The 13,869-nt window shown below is 37.5% G+C and overlaps 1 protein-coding gene across 1 annotated transcript in view; it reads left to right on the forward strand.

Moving 5' to 3' along the window:
* The window catches only part of LOC135476398 (GATOR1 complex protein DEPDC5-like), a 52,831-nt gene that overhangs the window by 20,553 nt on the left and 18,409 nt on the right, over positions 1-13,869 (forward strand). Inside the window, 9 exon segments of the mRNA XM_064756405.1 lie at positions 472-653; positions 1,684-1,806; positions 5,192-5,302; positions 7,864-8,008; positions 9,525-9,618; positions 10,454-10,582; positions 10,793-10,878; positions 11,538-11,712; positions 13,711-13,793. Of these exon segments, the coding sequence (XP_064612475.1) occupies positions 472-653; positions 1,684-1,806; positions 5,192-5,302; positions 7,864-8,008; positions 9,525-9,618; positions 10,454-10,582; positions 10,793-10,878; positions 11,538-11,712; positions 13,711-13,793 (1,128 nt within the window).

The following is a 13,869-nucleotide window of genomic DNA, read 5'->3' on the forward strand; positions in this document are numbered from 1 at the left end:
TGGGCTGAGACTTAACTGTCTGACATAATTCGTAATACCATCGTTGAATATTACACGGCTTGTAAATCAACTAATTTTACGTTTGTGGTGGTCCATAAGTGATAGAGATCTGTCCCACAACACTGTGTGAAATGCCCCTTAGTTGTAAACGATCTCAAAATGATGTTTTATGCAATAGTTCTGTGGAGTGAATGGGTAAAGGCTACATCACATCTTTGGCTGCGCTATCTGATAGCAGCCAGTCTGATTGGATAAAATTCTCAATATATCTGTGTGGATTCACACCAACCATTTGTGTATTATTGACATTTTGTTCTACATGTAATTCAGTAAAATCTCATTAAAATAATAAGTATTACTTTTTAGAAAGTTTGAGAATCCTACTTTCGATTGAAATATGTTTTAGCCAGGTGCTGTCTTGTCCTTTAACTGAAATATGTGTATGCTTACCAGTAATTCCGTTTTCTTCAGGTCAATGTCTCCTACAAGCCAGAGTTATGTCAGCTCTTTGAAAGGGGTATCAAGTGGAGATAACTTAGTGGCAAGTGGTGAAATGCCAGGGTTATCTCCCTCTAACAGCCAGGTGACCTTTGAACTTCCAGGAGTTGCCAGTACAACCAGTGTGTCCAGTTTGACATCAGGATTTGACTCCGGTAGTTTTAGTTTTGTTATGGTTTTCGTGGAGACTCACTAGAAGCAATGTTCCTATCACAAGTATACAACGCTAAGGTAGACTTTAGGGGCCAATTTTATAAAACTTCATATGTCATATTTCTCATAATTTTTTTTGTAGAAGATGTCTAGCTTGTTGCGCCACAAGGCAACGCCACTTACAAGAAAAGATACGAAAACTTGATTTAGAAAGTTTTGCGAAAGCAGGCCCGTTTTTTTGTTTAACTGCTCAGTGTAAATTGCCAATTCACTTTTATGTCGATGTCTCAAAACAAAAAGCATTTATGTAAATATTTTGCTACTGTCCATACATACTGCTTTTATTTTTTTCATCATTTTATTTTCTTTATTTATTTACATGTACTGTGCATAGATCTGCCCACCCTAATGCTGGACACCATCGTAGAAGTGAAATATTCTTGAGTGCAGTGCAAAACATAAATCAAATAAGTAAATAAATACTGTATATAGATGTTCATGTAGTTCTTATGTAAGAGGAAGTTTCTAAATTACCAGCAGGGAGAGGACCAGCCTTTAGCTCACCCCAGGCAAACCACTGTTGTGCCAGTGCCACATGACTATTAGTCACCCATAGAGAATTCTGATTTATCTCTTTGGTTCTTGTTTAAAACTTTTCCTAATTTTTCACCTTTGCAATGGTAAAGCTAGGAAGTATCAGGGGTAAACCACCAACCTTGACAAACTATTGTGTGTGTGACATACAGTCTTTCTCAACATATTGGGGGAATGGTCTTCAGTAAACGCCGCATGAGAGTTGTCAATGCCCTTCGTCCTCATGGTCCGATCCCTCTTTGTCACCATGGTCCTAGAAAAGGAGATAGTGAGGGAGTCCTCAAAGTCTCTGTCTAAGGCCAGGATTGAACTCGCATCGTGGGGGTCCTAGCATTTGAAATGTCTTAGTCAGACATGCCCCTGTTCTTATCTGTTGAGATCTGTACTGTCTTAACTTTCTGAAAACATGTTGTGATGATTTGTCATGATTGTTTGCAGCCACAAAGCTGACATTCCCTATGATGAAAGGACCTCGTGACAACCTAACAGACATATCAGATAACAGAGCCTGGCTCTGGGGACCCACTGGAGAGCAGGAATGGAGCCCAGATATCACCACAGGTCAGTCTCTCAGTTACTTCCTCTTTATGTATGTATCTAAAGCTTGGTTTTGGTGAATTAGAAGTGTCAGCTGTTGCTGGATAATCATGTGTTGTGCATGTGTTTTGTCTAAAGAGCTGGTTTTTAGGTTGCTTTGTTTTATTTTCAGTTGTTTAAGTGTTTTGTTATATTATTGGCAGTAAACAGAGTGATTTATCTACTTGTGGTGAATGTTTGTGTAGCCTTTCTTACCATCAATTGGCTTTGTAGGCACATTTATTATGTTTATCTCCTTTCATTGATAAAGATGATTTTTGTTCATGTAATTAGATCTCGCATTCATTGCTTTCAGTATGTTTGACATCTGTATTAGTGCTTGGGTTGTGCTTTTGTCAAATGTATATTAGGCCTTAAGGTGACGGCACTACTGAATGTCAGTTGAGGACTGATCGAATCTTAGTTCTGTCCTGAACTCTAGCTGTTTATGTTTGGAAGCGGTATATCCTGGTATGTGGCTTCGCTAAATGTTTTTTGTATAACCTGCGGGGTTTGCTGTGTTTGTGTGGTCAGTATGTCTGAGATAAACATATAATATCATATCAATTTATACATATACTTACACTGAGAGATTACTGTTCATTATGATCACTTTGCAAATAAGATTAGGATAACAATTTCTTGTTTTGTTTTTTTTTCTCAAGGGAAATTAATGGTTTTATTAAACCGTAAAGTAGTACTTAGATTTCTATTTCACTTGTAATACTGTTTTATGTTTTTGATCTATGCTCAACCACCAAATATTACCTGTAGGTTTGTAGACATTAAAGTTCTGGTTAGCCTACTGTAATGCTTATAAACTGTAAAGGTAATATAAGTAATTATTAAATTAACTCTGTACAGCAAATGCTTTGTTACACCTAATCACTAAGTTAATTAACTTTTAAGTAATTCATCTTTGGACATTCCTATAATCATTGTATTTCTAGAAATTATCAATGCAAAAAGTTAGATGGTCATTCAGTCAGATTGAACCTCATTTGGCAAACTCAAATGGAGTTGTTGTAACTTTTATAGCACATGCATTATAAATGTTGGTGAATAAATCATGGATATTAAGGTATATGTTGATGGAACAAGGTAACTGAGTAAAAATGTATTTATAGACATACAAAAATTGTAATTACAGTCTTTAATCAATGATGGTGACAGGAATTTTTTTATTTTACCTATCCATGTTATGACATGTATACTTTAACTTCTGTTCACAGTGTGTTAAAGTTTACTAACTTGTCTTTTATACTGATTTAGTAGAACTTACATTTTGTTTACTACTCCATGTACCTATAATGTTGATGCTGTTGCTCTGCTATTACCACTGGATGAGGTTCTCCTTACATTTTTGATTTCTCTTAACTACTGGTTTTTCTCATGTGCCTGGCTTTTTTTTCACTTTAGTTTGATTCTGCTTTTTAATTCCTGGACTAACTCACGTTTCTGGCTGATCAGCTGATTTGCTTCTTAACAGTTTTATTTCGTCTGTTTTGCATGGTTGGTTCCTGTATTAACAGTGTTTGACATTGTGTATCATATGCTTGTAGGAACATGCCACTGGAACATAAGGATTTGTATTAAGCCTTGTTTGTTTTTTTCTTTTAGACAGTATGCTTGTATGATGTGTAGTTAATATGGCGTCCTGGATATGAATAGGGTTAGACATGTACATACATTAGTGTTCCTCAAGTTTATATAATGTTCGGATATGAGTGCGATAAATAACCTGAAATTTCGCCTTAAAAGTGGCCTTTTTAGAGACCAATAAATGTCATACGATATTAACAGTGATGCTGAATCTTGATCTTTTTTCCAGTAGGATGTCGTCCTTCCTTCCAAACAAACCTCTAAAACACCTTTGTAAGATCAGAATCAGGCAAGGTGTCCAACTTAGTCCTGGGCGAAATTTGAGCTCATTTACCGTAATGTAGCATATTGCCTTTGCCATATCTCGTGTGGACTAATAAAGAAGAGTGCTTCATATGACGTGTATATGTTAACTGTGTACCTTTTTGGTATTTCTTACGAAAGATTTGCCACACTATTGTTGAAATACTGCTTGAATGGTGTTGAGTCACAGTCACTCATCATACCCGAATACTTCATCCTTTTCAGCCTCCACTGTGACCAATATTATGAAACCTTCTGATAGAACTATGGGTGTAGAGAAATAATCTGCACAGTTCTAAGAAGCTTGTATCTTTAGGGACGCAAACAAATGTCATCATTTTCATAATAGTCGTATGCATAAATTTCACTGAGAAGGGTGCTTTAGATGCCGAAAAGGTTGAAGATTTACAGTATAAAGTCGTGATCAAATCTCTCTATCATTCATTTCGTTGGTCAGCATTCATTATGACCAGGGACTCTTGTTTCTGTAGCTGACTGCTGTCTGCAAACATAATAAAGAATTATTAAAAATATTAAATCGCAGAGGTAAACATCAGCTAGATCATTTCCATTCTTCTTTGGCCTGGAAAAAGGTAATATTGTAGAAACCACTGTGTAAATCTGTCTAAATTTAACAATTATTCTTCCAGAGTCTGTCTAAACAGGTAGTAAGAGTTTATGAAACTTGCATTAATAAAATAAGAAACAAATTTATATTACAGCTTTATGAACGTCACCATTTTCAGTATTGTAATCTTTAAATTCCAGAGTTACGCTGTCTTGGTTGAAGTAGTGCATCTAATATCTTGACTGAAAACCAGAAAGTACTGGGGCTGTTTTACTTTTGCCTTTTAAGCGAGCTGTTGAAATCATGCCAGCCAGACCATTTGAAACTGTTTCATGTACATGTATACATTAGCGCAGTCTTCATCCTCCATTTTGACACGCTGGGCCCTTGAAATCGAGGGAATGGAAAGGCAGCCAGAATTTGATTTTTTTTTCTTTTTCTTTTGTCCAAACACTAAGACTTTTATATAAGTATAAACATTCCATTCAACTTCATGACAACTGACACCTGTATCTTGTTAAGCAGCAGTGTCACTGGACTTGTCATTTGCGTGACTTGCATTGGTGTGGAATTACTTACATGTATTGCCAGTTTAATTGATACATATTCAACGCTTTATAAATATTATCAGCAGTTGAATGTCAAAAACTGATGAAGGCAAGTGTAAAGATTGAACAGTGTGTAGATATAAAATAAATAATAGTGTACAGCTTAAATATGAAAATGCACATTAATATGCAAACAGGCAATGAAGACAACTCTTTTTCATTCATAAAGAGCAAGAAAAATCACTGATAATAGTAGTGCCCCCCTACCCCATCCCGAATAAACTAAGTAAATTTTGATTGCAGCAGTGGTGATGAAGGTGTATCCATGCTATGTTTGTTGTATCTCCAGGATTGGACTGGCGGCCACTGGAGGCTCATGAAATGTCGTTCGGAGACTCACAACTCGTCAAGCCCATATTGACAGCACGCCTCAACACTCAGAGTTTCTGCGCTACAATAAGTATGACAAACTGCTAACAGAACTGTGCCTTTGTAGTGTTCTCTCTGTTTTCTACCTCTGGTTTTATATACCTTTGTTTGTGTTGCTGTGTCCGTCCTATTTTACACTCTGGCAGTACGCCAAACCATTTCAACATAATCAGGAGTGGTGCCTAAGCTTTATACTTTACCTCATTCTATGTTGGTGATGTTTTGTCACAGTTATACGGTTCAAAACCAACTCCGGTTGAACAAGTCACAGTTTTACAATTTTGTCCACCTCATCGATATTGTCATGAGACAAATGTGTCCAAATTTCAATTTCAAGTACTAAACTCTTAGCATCATAAAGAGAATTTAAATTTTGCGTGCAATCGGTCTCAGAGCTGTTTTGTGTAGCTGTACATGAAGTTCATCAGAACACAAAATGGGATAAAACTTATGTAACTTTCTGCTCCTTGTCATGTGGTACAGTCACTGAATCAGGTAGGTCTAGAGGTAAACTATTAATCAAGGTATACACATGCTTTATATACCTGGATCTTTGAAGAATAATTGGGGAGTTCCAAACTCAAAATCTTTTATGGCTGAAGGTAGAAGAGGCCAGATTATTTCATGAGATTTGTTCAGCAACTTTTATTGATCATATTTACTATAACATGGACATCCTGAAAAACTTTCACAAAAAACAATTTTGTGTAAACGAAAGATGGAGAAAATTGAGAAGCTGAATGTTTGTGAAATTTGTTTGATCAGTTTCTAAAGGAAAAAGGTGCCATTTGTGTCTTTGGAACACAGTGAAATGAGTGATTGCTAAATTAATGTTTGCAAAGGCTGCCTAACATTTTTCAGTGGTCGCATGATAGCGTACCACTGTTTTTATCTTTAACGACAAAAGAGTTTGAACTCGAAACTCCCCTGTTAAGTACATTTTAACTTGTGAATTTGTATCTTTACATATAATTCAGTGTACCAAATGTATGTTCAGCCTGTAGTCATGTGCTCTTCAGACTTTAATATTACCAGTATGTTTCATGTCATACTTATTTGTTTTTGATGTTATTATTCTATAAACGGTTTTATAATGAACATGTCCCAATATTATCCATATTCTGAACTGATTAACATTGATAATCTAGCAAATTATGATTCAGTTAGCGATACTGTAAATCCTAATCAGGTTTAAATGTTTTGTATTCTTTTGATCCTTTCACAAGATCACATTTCACCATATTTTCATGTGTTGTATGTATGTGTGATAAATTCGGTTTTTTGGCTGACGGTTTTGAATGAAGTAAGCTGCAGATATGACATAGCTTTATACCGTAAATTCTTACACATGATGTCTTCATATTATGAAAGATGTACCATTATTGTACTTTTTATTTCGTAAGTTAAACTGTTTTACTTTTTCACTGTGTTCCTTTTATTATTTGTATTGTAGATTGTATAAGGCCATTCTACATTTTATAATGTATCTGTTTTTATTTTGGTTTTATTTTGTTGAATTTTGTCTCATTTCCCCAATTTCTGTCACAGTCAACTTTGTGAAAGATCTTTTTAGTAATGTACAAGAATCATGAAGAGAACATTGTAAATGATTTTGAAATCCCTTATTGTCTTGTATGAATATTTCTTTCAGTTTTGTTTGCATTATATTTGACTTCTTATGGCTTAAGACTTAACATGTTTATTTTAAAATTTTGAGCATGCCCCTGGACTAATATTAACATTACTCAGTATATCCATATTACTGAGTATAACTCAGTCTGTTGAAGTCGCAGTATGTATTAATGGTACTCTTTCTCAGTCTCCTCAAGTCACTGTGTAGTCATGGTACTCTTACTCAGTCTGTTGAAGTCGTTATGCAGTCTTGGTACTCTTAGTCTGTTAAAGTCAGTATTCAGTAATGGTACTCTTACTCAGTCTGCAAAAGTCAGTATGCAGTAATGGTACTCTTACTCAGTCTGCACAAGTCAGTATGCAGTCATGGAACTCTTACTCAGTGTGCTGAAGTTGGTATGCAGTAATTGTACTCTTACTCAGTCTGCAAAAGTCAGTATGCAATAATGGTACTTTTACTCAGTCTGTACAAGTCAGTCTGCACAAGTCAGTATGCAGTAATGGTACTCTTACTCAATCTGCACAAGTCAGTGCACTAATGGTACTCTTACTCAGTCTGTTGAAGTCGGTATGCAGTAAAGGTACTCTTACTCAGTCTGCTCGAGTCAGTATGCAGTAATGGAACTCTTACTCAGTCTGTTGAAGTCTGTATGCAGTAATGGTACTCTTGCTCAGTCTGTTGAAGTCGGTATGCAGTAAAGGTACTCTTACTCAGTCTGCTCGAGTCAGTATGCAGTAATGGTACTCTTACTCAGTCTGCAGCATGTCTTTTCAGCTGCTGAAAACAGTGTGAAAAAGACGCAAATATGATCCCATCTTAGAAAGGTGTGCGAGGAAATATTTTTTGTTTTCATTAACTTTCAGTCCCTGGCAAGTATTTGCTTTGTGAATTACATGCAGGTGTATATATGGGCACAGTAGGAGAAGACTTCATTCCTTGGTGTGATTTAATCTTCACAGGTGTAGACTGGAAGTCTATCGTGATGCCTGCGTCTCTGCCCATCAGCACTGACTACTTTCCTGACAAGCGCAGCCTGCACAACGACTATGTTCAGAATGACTACACCCTCCTCCCGGATGATGTCAACGCTGATTACTGGATGAGGTCAACAACTATTAGGCTGCAGCAGTTTTAGTTTTATTTATTTCTTTAATTATTTTATTGGTGTTTTAAGTCGTACTCAAGAATATTTTACTTATACGATGGAAGCAAACATTATGGTGGGACGAAACTGAGCAGAGCCCCGGGGAAACCCACGACCATCTGCAGGTTGCTGACAGACCTTCCCACATGCGGCCGGAGAGGAAGTCAGTAATTTTATTTTTATATAATTTTCCTGTTTCTCAAGGCTTTTCTGTGAAAGAAATATGTCTTTAATAGGAACATTATCAGGGACAATCCACAACTCCCACAAACTAGATTTGTTTCTGTTTTATTTTGTATTTTAATACCCTCCGACAACATTGAAAAAAGATTCATTCTACCCATAAAACAAAAATGATAATTATTGTGACCTAATCAACAGAATTCAAGAGAAATGAGGATCAACTGCGTCTATAATTCTGCTTTTAAAACTTTGTTCCTTTATTGAAGCTTCAGTATTTAGCCAACTGGCAATTTACTTATATTAATTTATGCTGCTCAGGCATATTGCACCTTAAATAAAAGATACATATAACTTGACCAAAGTTCATCTATGGATTAGTGTCTCTGAACCAAGTTCCATTTTTCGTAAGGAATTTTTGCAGGTGCAACAAAGTGTACTAACTTTAAAATTGTGTCGTAATAATTCAGAGTAGAGTTATTCTAATGTGTGTAAAATAAATAAGTAAAGTAATAACATAAGTTAGCAAAGAAGAAATTCATTTTACCAACTCAGGATTTCGACTTTAATGAAGTCATTATTAGGAGTAGTGTGCAAAGTGAGACATGTTACAGATACATGTAGCATACATGATCTTCTTGATGATGAAGTAATCAAGATGAAATATTGACATCTTCAAAATGAATTTTTTTTTTGTTACTTTGTTTGTTTATCATGCTCAACTGTTAAGTTGATCAACTGTAGATGTCACCTGTCATTCTTAATACCATCTGTGATCTCTGTGGAATTGATTTAGAGTTCATTAAAAAATTTTGCAGTTCTATTTGTAACCTAGTTAATTATAATGTTCATGAAGTCGTAAAGTTGGGAGACCTGGGATCAAACCCAGGTCAGGTTATGAAAATGGTATTCATTGCTGCTCGGCTTGACACTCAGCACTGAGAGGTTAGAGCAAGGAAACAGGACAGGTTGGCCAAGCGTCAGTATAATATGACCAGGTGAGGTCATATCTGGTGTGTTCGGCATGATACTTCAGTGGTAGTAGCACTGGCGACATGAACTCGCCCTGCCACAAGAAGACACAAAACATGGCGTGACGATAATACACACCTTGTCAACACTTGTCATCATATGACTGAAAAATTGTCAAGTATGACGTAAATACCCACACATACACAAAAGAAGACAGAGCTCTGAGGAAACCTATGACCATCCCCAGGTGCAGACCTTAACATGTACATGTACGACAAGACAGGGACAATAGCTGATCTAATGTGAGCACTGTTATGTTCGCAGACCGCCCTCCACAGATGGGGACAGGTTCTACCGTCGCCAGCCGCTGACTACTGAACAGGTTTTTGAGGAGCTCATCTCACAGAGGCTTGCTCAGGTAACTCACTCACCTACGATAACACTGTGAATAAACTGTGGAAAAGGAACTGTTTAGCAAGGTTTGCATGTGTGAGTGGTATTGATTTCAGGCATGTATTGAAGGCATTTAATTTTACCTAGCTTGATAAAATTATACATCATTCTGGTGTTTGATTGCAGTCTTTCATGAATTATGCCTATGTGCCATGTCGGAGCTCATACATGTGGGTCTGTAAAAACTTTTGTACACGTAAGTGAGGTACACATCTATAGTACATACAGTTATTAGACACGTTCCATGTTTGCCTATCTTTATAATGTTGTAGTCATGTCGCATGTTTTTCATATTGCTCATCTGCATTAGCAGTATGACTTTGCAGTGACGCCATTCTATGACACCGCATCTTGGTTTTGTACTACTTGCCACTTTTTTTTTTGTGCCAAATGTTGATTTTGGATGACTACATTTTTGCTCCTTAGTAGAATTGATTGATGTTTAATGTATAATAAATAGGCTACATGTATTGAATAAATAGGGGCTGATGTAAGCTTGTTCTTTTTGGCATGGTGGAAGCGTGAACGATCTAAGCTTGCACCACGCAAAAATAAAACGAGCTCACATTAACCTATATATATTCAAACAACAACCTGTAAGTTTTAATTGCTGTATATGGGTATGTTGCTAGCTCATACTGCTCACAGGTGTTGCCGTCTTCTTAAATTCAGCACTTCATTGCTCTGCTGTGGCTAAAGATGAGTTTGTCAAGGTACCTGGTAGAGCTCAGTGTATATGTGATTGTCGTCATGCAGATATTCCAGTTTAATCAATCCATTTCTGTGCTTGCCCATGTCAGGGATTCCAGTTAATTCTGATGCCTAAAGCTTCGCCAGGGTCCTCGTCGGTCAGCAGTGTGCTAAGCTCAAGCCCTCAGTATCATGGCAGTGCCAGCAAGATACGATCCTCTACAACTCAGGATCACTCTGTAAGTCTCACAATCATTCATTCAAAGACACACCCAATCAATCCTCATCATCCTATGACCACGTAAAACCCCAAGCACAACCATATAGTTTGTAGGAAAGTAGAAGATCGCTTATAATCCTTGTAGGTGAGAAGAGTTTTTTTAACACCTGTTGTTGCTGTTTAACTTTTGGTTTCACTTTCACTACAGTGTATGTATTCCTATTTTTAGGAGGAGTATTATTTGAGTATAGGGCGAATCTTCCACCGTCTGACACTAACTCAGCATCGCATCACTGTCACCAGATACAGGCCCAGGTAAGTTGTGACGGTATGTAGATCACCAGGACAGCTGTGGGCAGCTATAGTCCCAGTCAGCTGTGTTAACTGTAAGTGCTTGGTGTAAACGACATTGGAGACAAATGCTCTTAATGATGCATTTACCTTAAGTTTGTCAACGTTAAAAGAAAAAGGTATTTTGAGATGGCGTTTTCGGTGGTGTATATTTTTCTATTGTGTTTTCCTCTAACATTTGACCCCGTCACTGGTGAAGCGGTGTATTTTTTCTGGGGTTTAGAAATCACTTTGACCATCTTGAGCTTGTCATTGCCCCTGTACTATAGGCAGGGGAACTACATGTCCGCATACCACTCCAAAGGATTACGTTCGCATTCAGTGTGGTTACATTATACTCACACAGACCTTTCCACCCATTCTTACGCTGTTGAGTTTAACTTAAGAAGAAAATACAGAAGTTATCATGCTTTTTATAAATATCTGAAGTGATACAAATGGGTAAAACACGGAAATTTGAGTACAGCTCAAAGTACAGTTTTAAGCTCTTGCCAATAAAATATTTCCACCTTGAACTTTCTGTCTCAAAGCGACTTTTTTCATGTTTGAAAAGGTCAGGAAGACATGAAATTGATACTTTTTGTGCATTATAACTGAGTATTTGCCTAATGTGTATGTTTCAGGCACCCTCAGCCCCAGCTGTACTACAAATACCAGTACAGATTCCAGGCACCTGACTCATTCAACTACGACGTCTCATGGACCAAGTTCAGCAACGAGAAGCTGGAGAATTACAACTGGAACTACCTGGACCAGTACATCTGTACCCGAGGAGAGGGTGACTATGGACTCATGGAGGTGGGTTGGGAAAAGGAGAGGGGAAATGGCAGCTAGGTTCATTGCAGTGGACATGAATTTATATCTTTATATATATATTTTTTTATAGGTCAAAGGCATTTTTATGTAATAGCATATCGGTCAAGGACTAATGAATTAAGGCTAACTGTTGAGGATAGCCTTGTTAATAGGATACGTCATATACCAGACATTTTAAATGTTGTTTGTTCAACTCATTCTGGTTTTTCTTCACAATGATTACAATCTACAGAAACTCTATGTACCTTTGTGGGATGACTGTAAGATGCTAAAGACAAACTCTCGTAGTGATCCTATGTACCTTTGTGTGATGACTGTAAGATGCTAAAGACAAACCCCCGTAGTGATCCTATGTACCTTTGTGTGATGACTGTAAGATGCTAAAGACAAACTCCCGTAGTGATCCTATGTACCTTTGTGTGATGACTGTAAGATGCTAAAGACACACTCCCGTAGTGATCCTATGTACCTTTGTGGGATGACTGTAAGATGCTAAAGACAAACTCCCATAGTGATCCTATGTACCTTTGGGGGATGACTGTAAGATGCTAAAGACAAACTCCCATAGTGATTCTATGTACCTTTGGGGGATGACTGTAAGATGCTAAAGACAAACTCTCGTAGTGATCCTATGTACCTTTGTGTGATGACTGTAAGATGCTAAAAACAAACTCCTGTAGTGATCCTATGTACCTTTGTGTGATGACTGTAAGATGCTAAAGACAAACTCCCGTAGTGATCCTATGTACCTTTGTGATGACTGTAAGATGCTAAAGACAAACTCCCGTAGTGATCCTATGTACCTTTGTGTGATGACTGTAAGATGCTAAAGACAAACCCCCGTAGTGATCCTATGTACCTTTGTGTGATGACTGTAAGATGCTAAAGACAAACTCCCGTAGTGATCCTATGTACCTTTGTGTGATGACTGTAAGATGCTAAAGACACACTCCCGTAGTGATCCTATGTACCTTTGTGGGATGACTGTAAGATGCTAAAGACAAACTCCCATAGTGATCCTATGTACCTTTGGGGGATGACTGTAAGATGCTAAAGACAAACTCCCATAGTGATTCTATGTACCTTTGGGGGATGACTGTAAGATGCTAAAGACAAACTCTCGTAGTGATCCTATGTACCTTTGTGTGATGACTGTAAGATGCTAAAAACAAACTCCTGTAGTGATCCTATGTACCTTTGTGTGATGACTGTAAGATGCTAAAGACAAACTCCCGTAGTGATCCTATGTACCTTTGTGATGACTGTAAGATGCTAAAGACAAACTCCCGTAGTGATCCTATGTACCTTTGTGTGATGACTGTAAGATGCTAAAGACAAACTCCCGTAGTGATCCTATGTACCTTTGGGGGATGACTGTAAGATGCTAAAGACAAACTCCCGTAGTGATCCTATGTACCTTTGTGGGATGACTGTAAGATGCTAAAGACAAACTCCCATAGTGATCCTATGTACCTTTGGGGGATGACTGTAAGATGCTAAAGACAAACTCCCGTAGTGATCCTATGTACCTTTGTGTGATGACTGTAAGATGCTAAAGACAAACTCCCGTAGTGATCCTATGTACCTTTGTGGGATGACTGTAAGATGCTAAAGACAAACTCCCGTAGTGATCCTATGTACCTTTGTGTGATGACTGTAAGATGCTAAAGACAAACTCCCGTAGTGATCCTATGTACCTTTGTGGGATGACTGTAAGATGCTAAAGACAAACTCCCGTAGTGATCCTATGTACCTTTGTGGGATGACTGTAAGATGCTATAGACAAACTCCCGTAGTGATCCTATGTACCTTTGTGGGATGACTGTAAGATGCTATAGACAAACTCCCATAGTGATCCTATACTCATTTGTTCAGCTAATTGTCCCTTTGCTGTGGTGCTTGTGTGTGTCTCCAAGAATGTACATTGTGTTAGAAGTTAAATTCTCTTTAATCAGCGTCTATATCTTGTCTCTATTTTAGTCGCTGAAGTTTTGGAGGAGCCGTTTTCTCCTCCTGCCTTGTGTCAACCCAGCCACCAAAAAGATCATTGATGGCCACAAATAGTATGTACTCTACTTTAGGCATAGTTTAGTTTTACATTGTTTATCAGTTGAATCTCACACAGACCACTACTCCAGT

Source organism: Liolophura sinensis, chromosome 10 (genome assembly GCF_032854445.1).
Source record: "Liolophura sinensis isolate JHLJ2023 chromosome 10, CUHK_Ljap_v2, whole genome shotgun sequence".
NCBI classification, from domain to species: Eukaryota; Metazoa; Mollusca; class Polyplacophora; order Chitonida; family Chitonidae; genus Liolophura; species Liolophura sinensis.